This window comes from Carcharodon carcharias, chromosome 15 (genome assembly GCF_017639515.1).
Source record: "Carcharodon carcharias isolate sCarCar2 chromosome 15, sCarCar2.pri, whole genome shotgun sequence".
Taxonomy (NCBI): domain Eukaryota; kingdom Metazoa; phylum Chordata; class Chondrichthyes; order Lamniformes; family Lamnidae; genus Carcharodon; species Carcharodon carcharias.
This window is the reverse complement of record NC_054481.1, coordinates 116,216,594-116,232,968: the sequence shown is the minus strand read 5'-3', so window position 1 is coordinate 116,232,968 and position 16,375 is coordinate 116,216,594. Positions and strand designations below refer to the sequence as shown.

General features: G+C 45.7%; 1 protein-coding gene across 1 annotated transcript in view; it reads right to left on the bottom strand.

The window, feature by feature from the left end:
* Positions 1–16,375, bottom strand: part of LOC121288461 (MORN repeat-containing protein 1-like) — a 109,459-nt gene that overhangs the window by 92,267 nt on the left and 817 nt on the right. Inside the window, exons 2-5 of the mRNA XM_041206993.1 lie at positions 12,958–13,029; positions 9,971–10,069; positions 8,530–8,640; positions 8,275–8,365 (exon numbers count right to left, since the gene is read on the bottom strand). Coding sequence (XP_041062927.1) covers positions 8,275–8,365; positions 8,530–8,640; positions 9,971–10,069; positions 12,958–13,029 — 373 coding nt within the window. The remainder of the gene's footprint in view (positions 1–8,274; positions 8,366–8,529; positions 8,641–9,970; positions 10,070–12,957; positions 13,030–16,375) is intronic.

The following is a 16,375-nucleotide window of genomic DNA, read 5'->3' as shown; positions in this document are numbered from 1 at the left end:
CATTACACCATGCCTGTAAAACTGTACTCCAACATTACTTCATGCCTGTGGAACTGTACCCTGACATCAGCAGTGCCTGTGGATAGAACTGTACCACAAGATTACTCAGTGCCTGTGAATGGAACTGTACCAAAATATTACTCAGTGCCTCTGGAGCTGTACCCTGACGTTACTCAGTGCCTGTGGAGCTGTACCCTGACGTAACCCAGTGACTGTGGAGCTGTACCCTGACATTACTCAGTGCCTGTGGAACTGGTCCCAAGATTACTCAGTGCCTGTGAATGGAACTGTACCCCAATATTACTCAGTGTCTGTGAATGGAACTGTATCCCAACATTACTAAGTACTCGTGGATGGAACTGCACACCAAACATTACTCAGTGCCTGTAGAACTGATCCCCAATATTACTCAGTGCCAGTGGAACTGTACGCCAACATTACTGAGAACCTGTGGAGTGGTATCCAAAAATTATTCCATGCCTGAGGAACTGTACCCCAACATTACACAGTGCCTGTGATGCAAATGTACCCCAACATTTCTCAGTGCCTGTAGAACTGTATCCCAACATTATTCAGTTCCTGTGGAGCTGTACCCCAAGATTACTCGGTGTTTGTGGAACTGTAACCCTAAATTACTCAGTGCCTATGAATGGAACTGTACCACAATATTACTCAGTGCCTGTGGATGGAACTGCACCCCAACAATACTCAGCGCCTGGAGAACTGAACCCCAACATTACTCAGTGTCTGTAGAAATGTACCCCAACATTGCTCAGTACCTGTTGAACTGTCTCCCAACATTATTCAGTGTCTGTGGAATTGTACACCAACATTGCACAGTTCCTGTGGAGGTGTACCCCAACATTGCACAGTTCCTGTGGAGGTGTACCCCAATATTACTCAGTGCCTGTGGAGCTGTACCCTGACGTTACTCAGTGCCTGTGGAGCTGTACCCTGACGTTACTCAGTGCCTGTGGAGCTGTACCCTGATGTTATTCAGTGCCTATGGAGCTGTACCCTGACCTTACTCAGTGCCTGTGAATGGAACTGTATCCCAACATTCCCCAGTACTCGTTCAATGGAACTGTATCCAAAACATTACTCAGCGCCTGTAGAACTGTATCCCAATATTACTCAGTGCCTGTGGAGCTGTACCCTGACGTTACTCAGTGCCTGTGGAGCTGTACCCTGACGTTACTCAGTGCCTGTGGAGCTGTACCCTGACGTTACTCAGTGCCTGTGGAGCTGTACCCTGACGTTACTCAGTGCCTGTGGAGCTGTACCCTGACGTTACTCAGTGCCTGTGGAGCTGTACCCTGACGTTACTCAGTGCCTGTGGAGATGTACCCTGACGTGACTCAGTGCCTGTGGAGCTGGACCCTGACGTTACTCAGTGCCTGTGGAGCTGTACCCTGACGTTACTCAGTGCGTGTGGAGCTGTACGCTGACCTTACTCAGTGCCTGTGGAGCTGTACCCTGACGTTACTCAGTGCCTGTGGAGCTGTACCCTGACGTTACTCAGTGCCTGTGGAGCTGTACCCTGACGTTACTCAGTGCCTGTGGAGCTGTACCCTGATGTTATTCAGTGCCTGTGGAGCCGTACCCTGACGTTACTCAGTGCCTGTGAATGGTACTGTATCCCAACATTCCCCAGTACTCGTTCAATGGAACTGTATCCAAAACATTACTCAGCGCCTGTAGAACTGTATCCCAACATTACTCAGTGCCTGTGGAGCTGTACCCTGACACTACTCAGTGCCTGTGGAGCTGTACCCTGTTGTAGCTCAGTGCCAGTGGAGCTGTACCCTGACATTACTCAATGCCTGTGGAGCTGTACCCTGACGTTACTCAGTGCTTGTGGAGCTGTACCCTGACGTTACTCAGTGCCTGTAGAGCTGTACCCCAATATTATTCAGTGCCTGTGGAACTGTATCCCAACATTGCACAACGTATGCGGAACTGCACCCCAACATTATTTGGTGCCTGTGGAATTGTAACCCAACATTACACAGTTCCTGTGGCACTGTACTCCAACATTAGTCCCTGCGTAAAACTGTACACCAACATTACTACTTGCCTGTGGAACTGTACCCTGACATCAGCAGTGCCTGTGAATGGAACTGTACTCAAATATTACTCAGTGCCTGTGGAGCTGTGCCCTGACGTTACTCAGTGCCTGTGGAGCTGTGCCCTGACATAACTCAGTGCCTGTGCAGCTGTGCCCTGACGTTACTCAGTGCCTGTGGAGCTGTACCCTGACGTTACTCGGTGCCTGTGGAGCTGTACCCTGACGTTACTCGGTGCCTGTGGAGCTGTACCCTGACGTTACTCAGTGCCTGTGCAGCTGTACCCTGAAGTTACTCAGTGCCTGTAGAGCTGTGCCCTGACGTTACTCAGTGCCTGTGGAGCTGTGCCCTGACGTTACTCAGTGCCTGTGGAGCTGTACCCTGACGTTACTCAGTGCCTGTGGAGCTGTACCCTGACATTGCTCAGTGCCTGTGGAGCTGTACCCTGACGTTATTCAGTGCCTGTGGAGCTGTACCCTGACGTTACTCAGTGCCTGTGGAGCTGTACCCTGACGTTACTCAGTGCCTGTGGAGCTGTACCCTGACGTTACTCAGTGCCTGTGTAGCAGTGCCCTGATATTACTCAGTGCCTGTGGAGCTGTGCCCTGACGTTACTCAGTGCCTGTGGAGCTGTACCCTGACGTTACTCAGTGCCTGTGGAGCTGTACCCTGACGTTACTCAGTGCCTGTGGAGCTGTACCCTGACGTTACTCAGTGCCTGTGTAGCAGTGCCCTGATATTACTCAGTGCCTGTCGAGCAGTGCCCTGACGTTACTCAGTGCATGTGGAACTGGTCCCAAGATTACTCAGTGCCTGTGAATGGAACTCTACCCCAATATTACTCAGTGCTTGTGAATGGAACTGTTTCCCAACATTACTCAGCGCCTGTAGAACTGTACCCCAACATTACTCAGTGTCTGTAAAAATGTAGCCCAACATTGCACAGTTCCTGTGGAGGTGTACCCCAATATTACTCTGCCTATGGATGGAACTGTACACCAATATCATTCATTGCCTATGGAGCTATACCCCAACATTATTCAGTGCCTTTCAAACTGTATCCCAACATTACACAGTGCCTGAGGATGCAACTGTAACCTGACATTACTCAGTGCCTGTGAATGGAACTGTACCCCAAGATTACTCAGTGCCTGTGGAACTGTATCCCAAGATTACTCAGTGCCTGTGAATAGAACTGTACCCCAATATTACTCAGTGCCTGTGGAACTGTATCCCAAGATTACTCAGTGCCTGTGAATGGAACTGTATCCCAAGACTACTCAGTGCCTATGGATTGAACTGTACCCTAATGTTACTCAGTGCCTGTGGAACTGTAACCCAACTTGATGCAGTGTCTGCAGGACTGTACCCCAACATTACACAGTTCCCATGGAGCTGTACCCCAACATTACTCACTGCCTGTAGAACTGTACACCAACGTTTCTGGGTGCCTGTGGAACTGTACCCTAAGATGACTCCGTGCCTGTGAATGAACTGTACCACAACGTTACTTAGTTCCTGTGGAGCTGTACCCCAACATTACTCCCTGCCTGAACAACTGTACCCCAAGATTGCTCAGTGCCTGTGGATGGAAGTAGAACGTAATATTACTAAGCGCCGATGAATGGAACTGTACCCCAATATTACTCAGTGCCTATGAATGGAACTGTATCCCAACATTACTCAGTGCTTATGAATGGAACTGTATCCCAACATTACTCAGTGCCTGTGGAACTGTTTCCCAACATTACTCAGTGCCTGTGGAGCTGTACCCTGACATTACTCAGTAGCCGTGGATGGAACTGCACCCCAAACATTACTCAGTGCCTGTGGAACTGTATCCCAAGATTACTCAGTGCCTGTGAATGGAACTGTACCCCAATATTACTCAGTGCCTGTGGAACTGTATCCCAAGATTACTCAGTGCCTGTGAATGGAACTGTATCCCAAGACTACTCAGTGCCTATGGATTGAACTGTACCCCAATGTTACTCAGTGCCTGTGGAACTGTAACCCAACTTGATGCAGTGTCTGCAGGACTGTACCCCAACATTACACAGTTCCCATGGAGCTGTACCCCAACATTACTCACTGCCTGTAGAACTGTACACCAACGTTTCTGGGTGCCTGTAGAACTGTACCCTAAGATGACTCCGTGCCTGTGAATGAACTGTACCACAACGTTACTTAGTTCCTGTGGAGCTGTACCCCAACATTACTCCCTGCCTGAACTACTGTACACCAAGATTGCTCAGTGCCTGTGGATGGAAGTAGAACCTAATATTACTAAGCGCCGATGAATGGAACTGTACCCCAATATTACTCAGTGCCTATGAATGGAACTGTATCCCAACATTACTCAGTGCTTATGAATGGAACTGTATCCCAACATTACTCAGTGCCTGTGGAACTGTTTCCCAACATTACTCAGTGCCTGTGGAGCTGTACCCTGACATTACTCAGTACCCGTGGATGGAACTGCACCCCAAACATTACTCAGTGCCTGAGGAATTGTATCCCAACATTACACAATGACTGCGGAACTGTACCCCAACATTACTCAGTGCTTGTGAATAGAACTGTACCCCAACATTACTCAATACCCGTGGAATGAACTGCACACCAAACATTACTCAGTGCCTGTAGAGCTGTACCCCAATATTATTCAGTGCCTGTGGAACTGTATCCCAACATTACACAATGTATGCGGAACTGTACCCCAACATTATTTGGTGCCTGTGGAATTGTAACCCAACATTACACAGTTCCTGTGGCACTGTACTCCAACATTAGTCCTTGCGTAAAACTGTACACCAACATAACTCCTTGCCTGTGGAACTGTACCCTGACACCAGCAGTGCCTGTGAATGGAACTGTACTCAAATATTACTCAGTGCCTGTGGAGCTGTAACCTGACGTTACTCAGTGCCAGTGGAGTTGTAACTTGACGTTACTCAGTGCCTGTGGAGCTGCACCCTGACGTTACTCAGTGCCTGTGGAGCTGTACCCTGACGTTACTCATTGCCTGTGGAGCTGTACCCTGACCTTACTCAGTGCCTGTGGAGCTGTAACCTGACCTTACTCAGTGCCTGTGGAGCTGCACCCTGACGTTACTCAGTGCCTGTGGAGCTGCACCCTGACGTTACTCAGTGCCTGTGGAGCTGCACCCTGACGTTACTCAGTGCCTGTGGAGCTGCACCCTGACGTTACTCAGTGCCTGTGGAGCTGCACCCTGACGTTACTCGGTGCCTGTGGAGCTGTATCCTGACGTTACTCAGTGCCTGTGGAGCTGTGCCCTGACGTTACTCAGCGCCTGTGGAGCTGTGCCCTAACGTTACTCAGTGCCTGTGGAGCTGTGCCCTGACGTTACTCAGTGCCTGTGGAGCTGTGCCCTGACGTTACTCAGTGCCTGTGGAGCTGTGCCCTGACATTACTCAGTGCCTGTGGAGCTGTACCCTGAAGTTACTCAGTGCCTGTGGAGCTGTACCCTGAAGTTACTCAGTGCTTGTGGAGCTGTACCCTGACTTTACTCAGTGCCTGTGGAGCTGTGCCCCGACGTTATTCGGTGCCTGTGGAACTGTAACCCAACATTACACAGTTCCTGTGGAGCTGTACTCCAACATTACTCCCTGCCTGTAAAACTGCACACCAACATTACTTCGTGCCTGTGGAACTGTACCCTGACATCAGCAGTGCCTGTGGATGGAATTGTATCCCAAGATTAGTCAGTGCTGTGGATGGAAGTAGAACCCAACATTACTCAGTGCCTGTGAATGGAAATGTACCCAAATATTACTCAGTGCCTGTGGATGTGTACCGACGTTGCTCAGTGCCTGTGGAGCTGTACCCTGACGTTACTCAGTGGCTGTGGATCTGTACCCTGAAGTTACTCAGTGCCTGTGGAGCTGTACCCTGACGTTACTCAGTGCCTGTGGAGCTGTACCCTGACGTTACTCAGTGCCTGTGGAGCTGTACCCTGACGTTACTCAGTGCCTGTGGAGCTGTACCCTGATGTTACTCAGTGCCTGTGGAACTGGTCCCAAGATTACTCAATGCCTGTGAATGGAACTGTAGCCCAATATTACTCAGTGCCTGTGGAGCTGTACACTGACGTTACTCAGTGCCTGTGGATCTGTGCCCTGGCATTACTCAGTGCCTGTGGAGCTGTGCCCTGACGTTACTCAGTGCCTGTGGAGCTGTGCCCTGACGTTACTCAGTGCCTGTGGAGCTGTGCCCTGACGTTACTCAGCGCCTGTGGAGCTGTACCCTGACGTTACTCAGCGCCTGTGGAGCTGTACCCTGACGTTACTCAGTGCCTGTGGAGCTGTACCCTGACGTTACTCAGTGCCTGTGGAGCTGTACCCTGACGTTACTCAGTGCCTGTGGAGCTGTGCCCTGACGTTACTCAGTGCCTGTGGAGCTGAACCCTGACGTTACTCAGTGCCTGTGGAGCTGTACCCTGACGTTACTCAGTGCCTGTGGAGCTGTACCCTGACGTTACTCAGCGCCTGTGGAGCTGTACGCTGACGTTACTTAGTGCCTGTGGAGCTGTACCTTGACGTTACTCAGTGCCCCTTAATGGTACTTTACCCCAACATTACCCGGTGCCTGTACAACTGTATTCCAACATTACTTGGTGGCTTTGGACGCAATTGTACCCCAACATTACTCAGTGTGTAATGAAAGTTGTATCTCAGAATGGAGTCAGTTACTTCAGGATACAATGAGGAAAGAAATAGAAAAAGCAAGGTTGTTTTTGCGCAGTACTGGGTAATTGTACATTATTTACTTACTGAACCCCCAGTTAATTGGCTGTATGAGAAGTTGGTGTCATTAGCTGCAGCCTCAGCACAATACAAATGCAGCTAAGTCAGTACCAAGGTCAGTCCTCTTTTCTTTGATTCTGGTTCCTTCACGATGTTACCTGCTTTCTTCCCTCTTTTATTTCCTTCTCTCCCTGAAAATGTCCAACCTTGCCAAGTATCTACTGATGTTTCAATAAGACAGTTGCCATTGTATGTCAGCCCAGAGGCTATCTCAGCTGAGCCGATTGCCTTCCTCACCCAACAATCACAAACACACACTTTCCACCAGGGGTCACTGGAGAGCAAGCAAGAGCAACAGTCCTGGCTGATTTATATTGTCCTAGCCCAGAGGCACAATGTGCCTTTGTTTTGTTCCCCTGCCTCCAACCCAGGTGAAGGTCAGCTAAAACAGCACAGAACAGCGACTGAACTTTGTTGTTTAAACACAGGGAGAGTCAGACAATCAATGCCAATGAAAACATAGTGGATATTATAGGTATGAGAAAGATGCTCAAGAAAAGACAGGCAATGCTTCTGAGCAAGGCACCGCCATGAAACAAGGGCACAAGGTCATTAAAACATGACTATTTGTGGATGAGTGACTGCGAGCAGGCATATTAATGAAATCCTTCACAAAGGAATCCACTTGAGATTTGACAGAATAGAATTTATATTGATGGAGCAACAAAGACTTTCTAACCCAGCAATAAAGGAGTCATTAGTTCTTGTCAAAGCAATCTTTTTCCTCATTAATTGATTTTAGAGTTCATCATATGCAGGGTGTAGTGCCCTGTTCTATGTATTGTGTGTACAGTAAGAGTAGGGGTCAGGTTTCTAAACAGTTTTCTCTGACAGTTTAATCCCCTCCTGAAAGTATCGAGTCCCCATTGAGCTATACCTCCTGGAGCCTATCACGCTCTGGTACCTTGCCCAAAGTGCAACCTTTCAGATTGATTGAATTATTTTCGGGGGGGGGGGGGGGCACGCAAGGAATTTCCCCTCAAAAACACTGATAACATTTCCCCATCTTATTCACCATATTTAAATCTATGTACTTGTGGTTTCTATTTTTGAAAGGATTTCCCAGCCAAAAGGATATGCTGATAGGTAAGATGAACTAAGGTGGGAGGAAGCTTGTGTGAAGAACATACACCAGCATGGAGCATTTGGGCTGAAGGGCCTGTTTCTGCGATGTAAATTCTATTCAATCCTATACATAATACTTTGGGACTTTCAAAATTGGGTAGGCAGAAGAAGAGGTAAAACCTTGGTGAAAATTAGAAAAGCAAATGAGCGGACAGAGCTGGAAACAGCTGTGTGGCTCATTCTACGCATTTGTAAGTACTGTCTCACTAACTAAGAGGACTTGAGTGAATGGGTTCTTAGCTCTAGCATTCACTTACTTATAAAACATCTCTCCTTCTCCTTGTTTCTTATTGTTGTGGAAGGAGCCTCGGTACACCTGGCCCTCATTATCTATCACTGCTCCATGTCCTAGACAAAGAAATAAGGTGGAATTACACATTCTGTCAGTAACAAGCAGAGGGTCAGCCTCTGGCTCTGTAGTTATAGGGAACTCCAAAAGATACAAGGTGCAGTTGCAAAGCCAGGCTGCAGATGTAGTCAAAAATCAGACAAAAATACAATCAATCATTCACCTGCTCGGGCACCGTATTGAAACTCCCCTTCATACCGGGCACCATCAAGGTACTTCATCACTCCATATCCATGGATCTCTCCCTGTGAGAACTGTCCACAATACTCATTCCCTATAAAAATGTAAAAGCATTTTTGAACTTGTTTTTATGTCTAAATTCCTCCCATTCTTTTCCTTCAAGTGCTAAATTTTTGCTCAGATCTGTTTCAAAGAGCAGCAAGCTCACCAGTAAGTAGCCATTCTTTGTGTGAACTGTTCTATATAGTTGCATCTTTTTTTCTTCCCAAAAGGGGCTGACAGCCCTCCAGTACCTCACTGAGCTTCTACTATTCATGTATGAGCCAAGACAATAAGTGACAAGCAGGCTGTTCACCCACGGTGGCCATCACAGAGAAACCCAATCCTGTCCTTACCTGACATCCACACAGAGGCACTTTCCATAAAGGACCCACCGGAAAATGATTCACACCGATCTGCAAAGTGACCACCTTCTTTCACCTTGTAAAATTGCTATCACTGCCTCAGTCTATCTACTGCTAAAACTCTCTTGACTATTCCAATGCTCCCCTGCTGCTTGTACCCTAACTCCACCAAGTCCTATTCATCTATCACCCTTAAGCTAGCTGGCTCACATTGCCTCTCGGTCTGACAACACCTTGATTTTAAAACTCTAACCCTTGTTTTCAAATTCCTCCATGGCCATGCCCATGCTTTATCTCTAAGCTCCTCCAGCCCTAGAAACTTCCAAGGTCTCTGCACTCTTACAATCCTGGTCTTTCACGTGTCATTCATTTTAATTGCTCCACAATCAGCTGCTGTGAATTCAGTTACCTGGTCCTTAAGCTCTGGGTTTTCATCCCTAAACCTCTTCATCTCTCTACCTCTTTCTCCTCCTTTAAGATGCTCCTTAAAACCTACCTCTTTAACCAAGTGTTTGGTCATCTTCCCTAATATCTCCTTATGCGGGTCAGTGTCAAATGTCATCTAATAATGTTCCTGTGAAGTCCTTTGGGATGTTTATTACATTAAAGGCACCATATAAATGCAAGTAGTTGTTGATCAACTGAAGCATGAGACGTGCTTGAAACTGCAGCAATCCAAATTCCCAATTAACATTACACAAAGGACAGAGATAATAGGAACTGTCCAAGAAGAGCCCAAACATTTAGGAACAAAGAAATAAATTAAAGGACACCAAGTCTGTACAGGAAACAGACACTAATAATTTCCAATTGTTTAAGAAACACAAAATATAATATACAAAAATGCTTAATCATGTGTGGGTTAAATCATTGAAGTGAAAATGATACATAGCCAGCTCACTTGCTCAATGTCTCTCAGCTCCGCGTTTGCTAGCTTCCAATTTTCTAAAAGATGATCTGCTTTTAAGCTCATCTGTAAGAGATTATTTTAATAGATAGCAATGTGAGGAGTTTTCATACCTGAGGCGGCCCAGTACCGGATACCATTCCCTTCTATTTCTCCATTCACAAACTCCCCCTCATAGAAACTGCCATCCTTCATGAGAAACTTCCCAATACCTAGTGTGGCCAAAAATAAAATCAATCACAACCTTTCATGTCTGTCAAAGTCAGCGAGTTCAAATTTGAACTGTGCACCTGTTTACAATTCTCAGAATACTGACAGCAAGCAATGACAAAACAGAAACAGAATTACCTGGAAAAACTCAGCAGGTCTGGCAGCATCGGTGGAGAAGAAAAGAGTTGACGTTTCGAGTCCTTATGACCCTTCAGCAGAACTGAGTAATATTAGGAAAGGGGTGAAATATAAGCTGGTTTAAGGTGGAGGGGGTGGGGGGTGGGGGGAGAGAAGTGGAGGGGGGTTGTAGGGACAAGCAAGCAGTGATAGGAGCTGATAATCAAAAGATGTCACAGACAAAAGAACAAAGAGGTGTCGAAGGTGGTGATATTATCTAAACGAATGTGCTAATTAAGAATGGATGGCAGGACTCCAAGGTCCAGCTCCAGTGGGGGTGGGGTGGAAAGACTAACAGGGCATAAAAAGTATAGATTTAAAAATAATGGAAATAGGTGGGAAAAGAAAAATCTATATAAATTATTGGAAAAAACAAAAGGAAGGGGGAAGAAACGGAAAGGGGGTGGGGATGGAGAAGGAAGTTCAAGATCTAAAGTTGTTGAATTCAATATTCAGTCCAGAAGGCTGTAAAGTGCCTAGTCGGAAGATGAGGTGCTGTTCCTCCAGTTTGCGTTGGGCTTCACTGGAACAATGCAGCAAGCCAAGGACAGACATGTGGGCAAGAGAGCAGTATGGAGTGTTAAAATGGCAAGCGACAGGGAGGTTTGGTCATTCTTGCAGACAGACCGCAGGTGTTCTGCAAAGCGGTCGCCCAGTTTACGTTTGGTCTCTCCAATGTAGAGGAGACCGCATTGGGAGCAACAAATGCAGTAGACTAAGATAGGGGAAATGCAAGTGAAATGCTGCTTCACTTGAAAGGAGGGTTTGGGCCCTTGGACGGTGAGGAGGGAGGAAGTGAAGGGGCAGGTGTTGCATCTTTTGCGTGGGCATGGGGAGGTGCCATAGGTGGGGGTTGAGGAGTAGGGGGTGATGGAGGAGTGGACCAGGGTGTCCCGGAGGGAACGATCCCTACGGAATGCCGTCGGGGGGGGTGAAGGGAAGATGTCTTTGGTGGTGGCGGAAATGGCAGAGGATGATCCTTTGAATGCGGAGGCTGGTGAGGTGACAAAACAGACCTGCCTTGCTCTCTAAAAGGGTTTGTTTGAAGATAGACATTACCCATGAGGAAGAAAATAGGAGACAAAGATTGTAACCCAGTTTAAAAAAAAAATCAACCATAACTTAGGGCTAGGGACATGTCGTGACAGGTAACAGAAAGTAGTGTCTATCATGAGCAGGCGTGTAATGTAAAACAAATTTTTAGAAGCATATAATGTTACGACCGGGATAGAAGGAGTGTACCAATTATCAAGCCCACTAATCTGCAGGCCATACCATTAACTTAAATGTTTAACTTTCTCACCAAAATGGCCAATTGTTTACCCATACCTCTAGTGCCCAGAAGAAAAGAGACTCTGACCAGGTTTCTTTCAAAAAAACTCAGAATGACTAATTTGTTATAAAACAAAACTCCTTTTAAGCAAGGTTCAAGAACTGGTTGACACACAATAGTAATCTGAAGTGTAACTAACTCACCTTTTTAAACTGCCCCAGCACACACACACGCGTGTATACACAAACAAAAGACACGCAGATAGCCTCTGCAGAGTAGGGCAGATGGGAAAAATAACTTTCTTAGAAAGAGGAAAATAATTAAAGTTCACGGAGGTTCGATGCTGTCGATCTGAAGTTCCCTCAGGTGAAGACGGGTGTGGAGTGTTCGGGGTGGGGGGAGACTGGGTCCAGTAGATGTTGGGAAGTTCACCAACGATGCTTTAGCGTGGAGGAAAGTATAGCTGCACCAATTCTTCCTGTCTCAGCTAGCAGATCCAAACTTATGCAGGCAAACTACACTCAGGTGAAGATCACTGGCTACAGGCCAAGAACCATGAACGGTTTCACAAAGCAGAGAGGGAGAGAGAGAGCTAGTCAGGGTAGCCTTCTGTTCTCAACCTTTCCCCAACAAGACTGAAAGCAAAACCACAGGTTTTGCCATGTGATTGCCTTTTTGTCTTCCAGCTTCATTAATTAAAGTACTTTGCAGTCCAAAACAATCAACTCCTTCTTAAGTTCCATACAGCTCAGGTGATTTCTTGCGAGAGGCCTGCTTGTTGACAGTTCCAAGGTGAACTTATCACCCTTTTAAAAAAAAAACTCTCGGCAGCCTCCAAATGTCCAAATACTGGAATGTTCTTCCATAGTTTAAAAAGAAAAATCCAGTTTAAAGAGATATGATTCTAACAAGAATCTTACAGGTATCAGCCACTGCACAGTGGGTAGCATACTTTGCCTCTGAGTCAGAAAGTTGTGGGTTCAAGACCGCACTTCAGAGACTTAGCACAAAAATTCAGGCTGACACTCTAGTGCACTGTTGAGGGAATGCTGCAGCATCGAAGGTGCTGTCTTTTTTATGAGACATTAAACCATCTCAGGCAGACATAAAAAAATCCAATGGCACCATTTTGAAAAAGAGCATGGAATTTCTCTCCAGTATCCTGGTTAATATGTATCCCTCATCCAAGATCACTAGAACAGATTACCTGGTCATTATCACATTGCTGTTGATGGGAGCTTGCTGTGTGTAAATAAGCCACTCTCTTTCTTATATTACATCAGTAACCACAATTCAAAAGTGCTTCATTGGCTGTGGAGCACTTTCAGATGTCCTGAGGTTGGGAAACCTGCTATATGAATGTAAGTTCTTTCTTTCTTTGACAGTACATAAAGAAGTGAAATTTGTTATATCTCAGAAAGCAGCACATGGATAACTTACCATGCTTTTTCCCTTTTTTCCATTCTCCCTCATACTGAAAAAAGCTGTTTGGATAAATATACAGACCAAAACCTGGAAGAAAGAAAATCCTAGTTACCTACAAAGTATGGAAATATATCCAAGTTTGTTGCTGGGTGCGTAAAATAAACTTTGTTACAGATGTAAAACAATCAAAAAGCCTCATCTGAGCTGTGGTCAGAAAATTACAAGCAATTTCCTGGTCTTACAAGTTTACAAGCAGACAGCATAAAGCTGACACCAGGGATGTGGAGCTATATTTATAAGAGACCTGACATTCTGGCACCTATTGCCACTAAAAAAGGTTACAAAGAGGAGATTCACTCGAAGCTCAGAAAATGATAGAGAGGGGCTCCAGGCCCTCTTCCATCTGGGCTGTCCTCGATTTCCATCAACATTTCGGTCCTACATTCCTGCTCTTTGGTTGTCTACAATAGAGAGGCCACCAAGTCAAAGGTCCTCCTCAAGTGACTTTGGTCATTGACAGGTCCAAGCAACGAGCAGCCAAGGAGGCTCTTCAGCCCAGCTGCCTGCCTCTGCTCCATGGCTATGTGCACACCTGGGTGCCCCTGGAGAGGGGGCACGTGGTCTCGGCTGGTACACCTGAGGCTTTCCTGCACAACGGATGGATTGGAGTGCATTATTGACACGGCAAAAACATTTTGATGTAATACATTTCCTTTTGTGTTAATTATAGTTTGAAATATATTAGTTTGCTCAGTTAAAAAGGGGACACTCGTTAAACTGATTTCTATTGATGGCATATGTGTCATCCTAACAGGCATTTTAGAAGAGCAGAAAATATGAAGAAATTTGATAGGGTGATTGGGGAAGGAATATCCTTTCGGTTGGGTAAATATTGCAATTGAGAGAATGAGGAGGATTGTTGGAGCATAATTTTATAAAATTTTGTTGATGAGATGTAAGTAATACTGGCAAAACCACTTTAATTGCTTCTCCTATTTAGTGTAATATGGTGCTGGGGGTGGGCCTTGTACTAGTAATGATTTTTAACTACTGAGTGAGGGTGGTAGGCCACTTCAGAGGTTCCCCATTCACTAAAAGAAGCAACCTCCATATATAACAATCCAATTCACAGTTAATTTTTTTTCTGGAGTTGGCATAAATTTACCAAATTGATTGAATTAATTTCACCCACTGTCCCTCAGGTAAGGCATTAAACTGAGGCCTCACCTACACACATAGATGCATACAAGATGTCTCACGGCACTATTCAACTAGCTAAGAACCCTGCAGTACAGAGAAAATTTCTCCCTCAACTAATACCACCTTAAATAGACCGACAGATTATTCAACTCATTCATGGCTCATGGGATCTTTGTTATGATCTGTTGTTATGATCCTAAACCAGACCCCCAAGTTTTTGGTAAGATCTGGTAGGGACCAATAACGTTTTGTTTAAAGTAGACAAAGTTTGAGATTCAAGACACTGACTTAGTGAATAGAGCCATAAGACTCCACGGATTTTGAATAAACAAAAATAAACTTTACTATGCAAGGCCAAAGAGATAAAACAATTTACCATTTCTATCTTATACTCTAACATTCAGTGTTATTAAGGGGTACATGTGAATTAACAAGCAAATTGTGGTAGAATACACCACACTGCACAATAAATGGCAGATGCAACCAAGAGAGAGTCCATGGATTTCTCAACAACCCACCCAGACATCAGTAAACACTGTGAGTCAACCAATCTCTCTGAAACTCTGTCTCTTTGACAAAGGATTCCAGTATTCACCTTCAAAGATCTGTCTTGGGAATTCTCTCCAAACATCACTCCAACCTGGACGGCCTCAACAAAAGCCCACCTCGCAGGATTTCAGTCTAGTCTCCCGAGATTCTGTTCCTTTGGATTCCCAAGTCTACACTCAAGCACCAACTCACAAGCACAGTTTCAGCTCTTCAGCCATGCCAAGCAAAACGCCACTGCTCCAAAGGGGTACCTTTGCCTCAATGGCCTGCAGCACGGAGTCACCAACCTTCAGCTCCCTTCTTGGATCTTCAAGGCTTCTCTTGAGCCCTCTTCGATTACCAAACTTGGATAGCATCAATGACAGCCCAACTCACAGGGTTTCAATTTTGTCTCCCAAGTATGCACTCAAACACCAAATTACACACATAATTTCACATCTTCAGCCGTGCTGAGCAAAACACTACTGCTCCAAAGAGGTACTTTTGTCCCAACAGCCCGCAGTTGCCAACCTTCTGCTGCCTTCTTCACTTAAGCCTGCCCCCTGCAGTCCTTTTCTTGTTTGGAGCCGGCTTCTTTGCTCGTCTCTTTTTAACTAAACTGGGACCTCTTCTTGTCCCTGTCCCGAGTTTCCACGCTATTTTCCTTCTTGTACAGGCACGTTGGGCCCAAAGAATGTAAAAATGCCAATCTGCACATGTACAGCCTGCTCCCGTCTGCGCATGCACAAAAGCGCCAAGGCCCATCGGGAGCTGAAGTTCCTGACCTCTGCTCTCAACATTAAGATAAGTTTGACTTTCATAACACTGCACAAATTTGCTCCTGAATTTACCTACATAACAAAAGCGACTACGTTTTGAATGTAAAGTACTTTTTGAGGGGGGGGCAGGAAGATTTGGGGTTGAGCAGGTGATAAAATCAGGTATAAATGCAAGCTTATCTTTCTAAATTTAAAACAAGTGATGAGGGGACTCAATAGAGTACATACCCCTGCAATGCTGTATTAGCTCAACATTATCACAATTGCACAGATCTTCCTTGAGGTTTTTCCCTGCCTGCTTGATACTCTATAACTGCAAAGCTGAAAAATGAAAACTTTTTTAAGAGGTTCCATCTCACTGAAGGGGCTTCAGGCCAATCTACATTCAACAACCTGTTCTGAAAACGCTGCTCATATTTTGATAGCCATAACAAATTTCACCACAGTAGCTGAGACAATCCACAACATTCTAAAACAATCAAGAACATTCTAACTAAAACAACCCACAACATTCTAAAAAGAAGTCAATTTGCCCCATCTCCCAATGTCAACAGATCTTTTAAAAAAATTCCAGGATCCAGACTTGGATCCGCATCCTTGCCAAAAATTAATCAGTTCTTCCTTAGGCCATACCCTTTTTAAGTTTTGTTGAAATCTGTCCATTAGTTTTTGAGATATATTGTTTAAAAAGATACTAACAGGCTTGGGGGGGAACATTATCTCTATCCATCTTCAGTATGATGTTCAATTGCTAAGTGGGCAACTAAAACACCCAGGCTCCATTCCCACAGCCTATGTTAACCGCAGCTGAACAGTAACATGAAACTCCATGTTCCCAGGTTGGGAGTAGAAAAATCAGCCAGGGATCACAATCTGCTAACTCGTGCTGGGAAATGCGTGAGGGGGCGGTGGATCAGAGGAGGCCA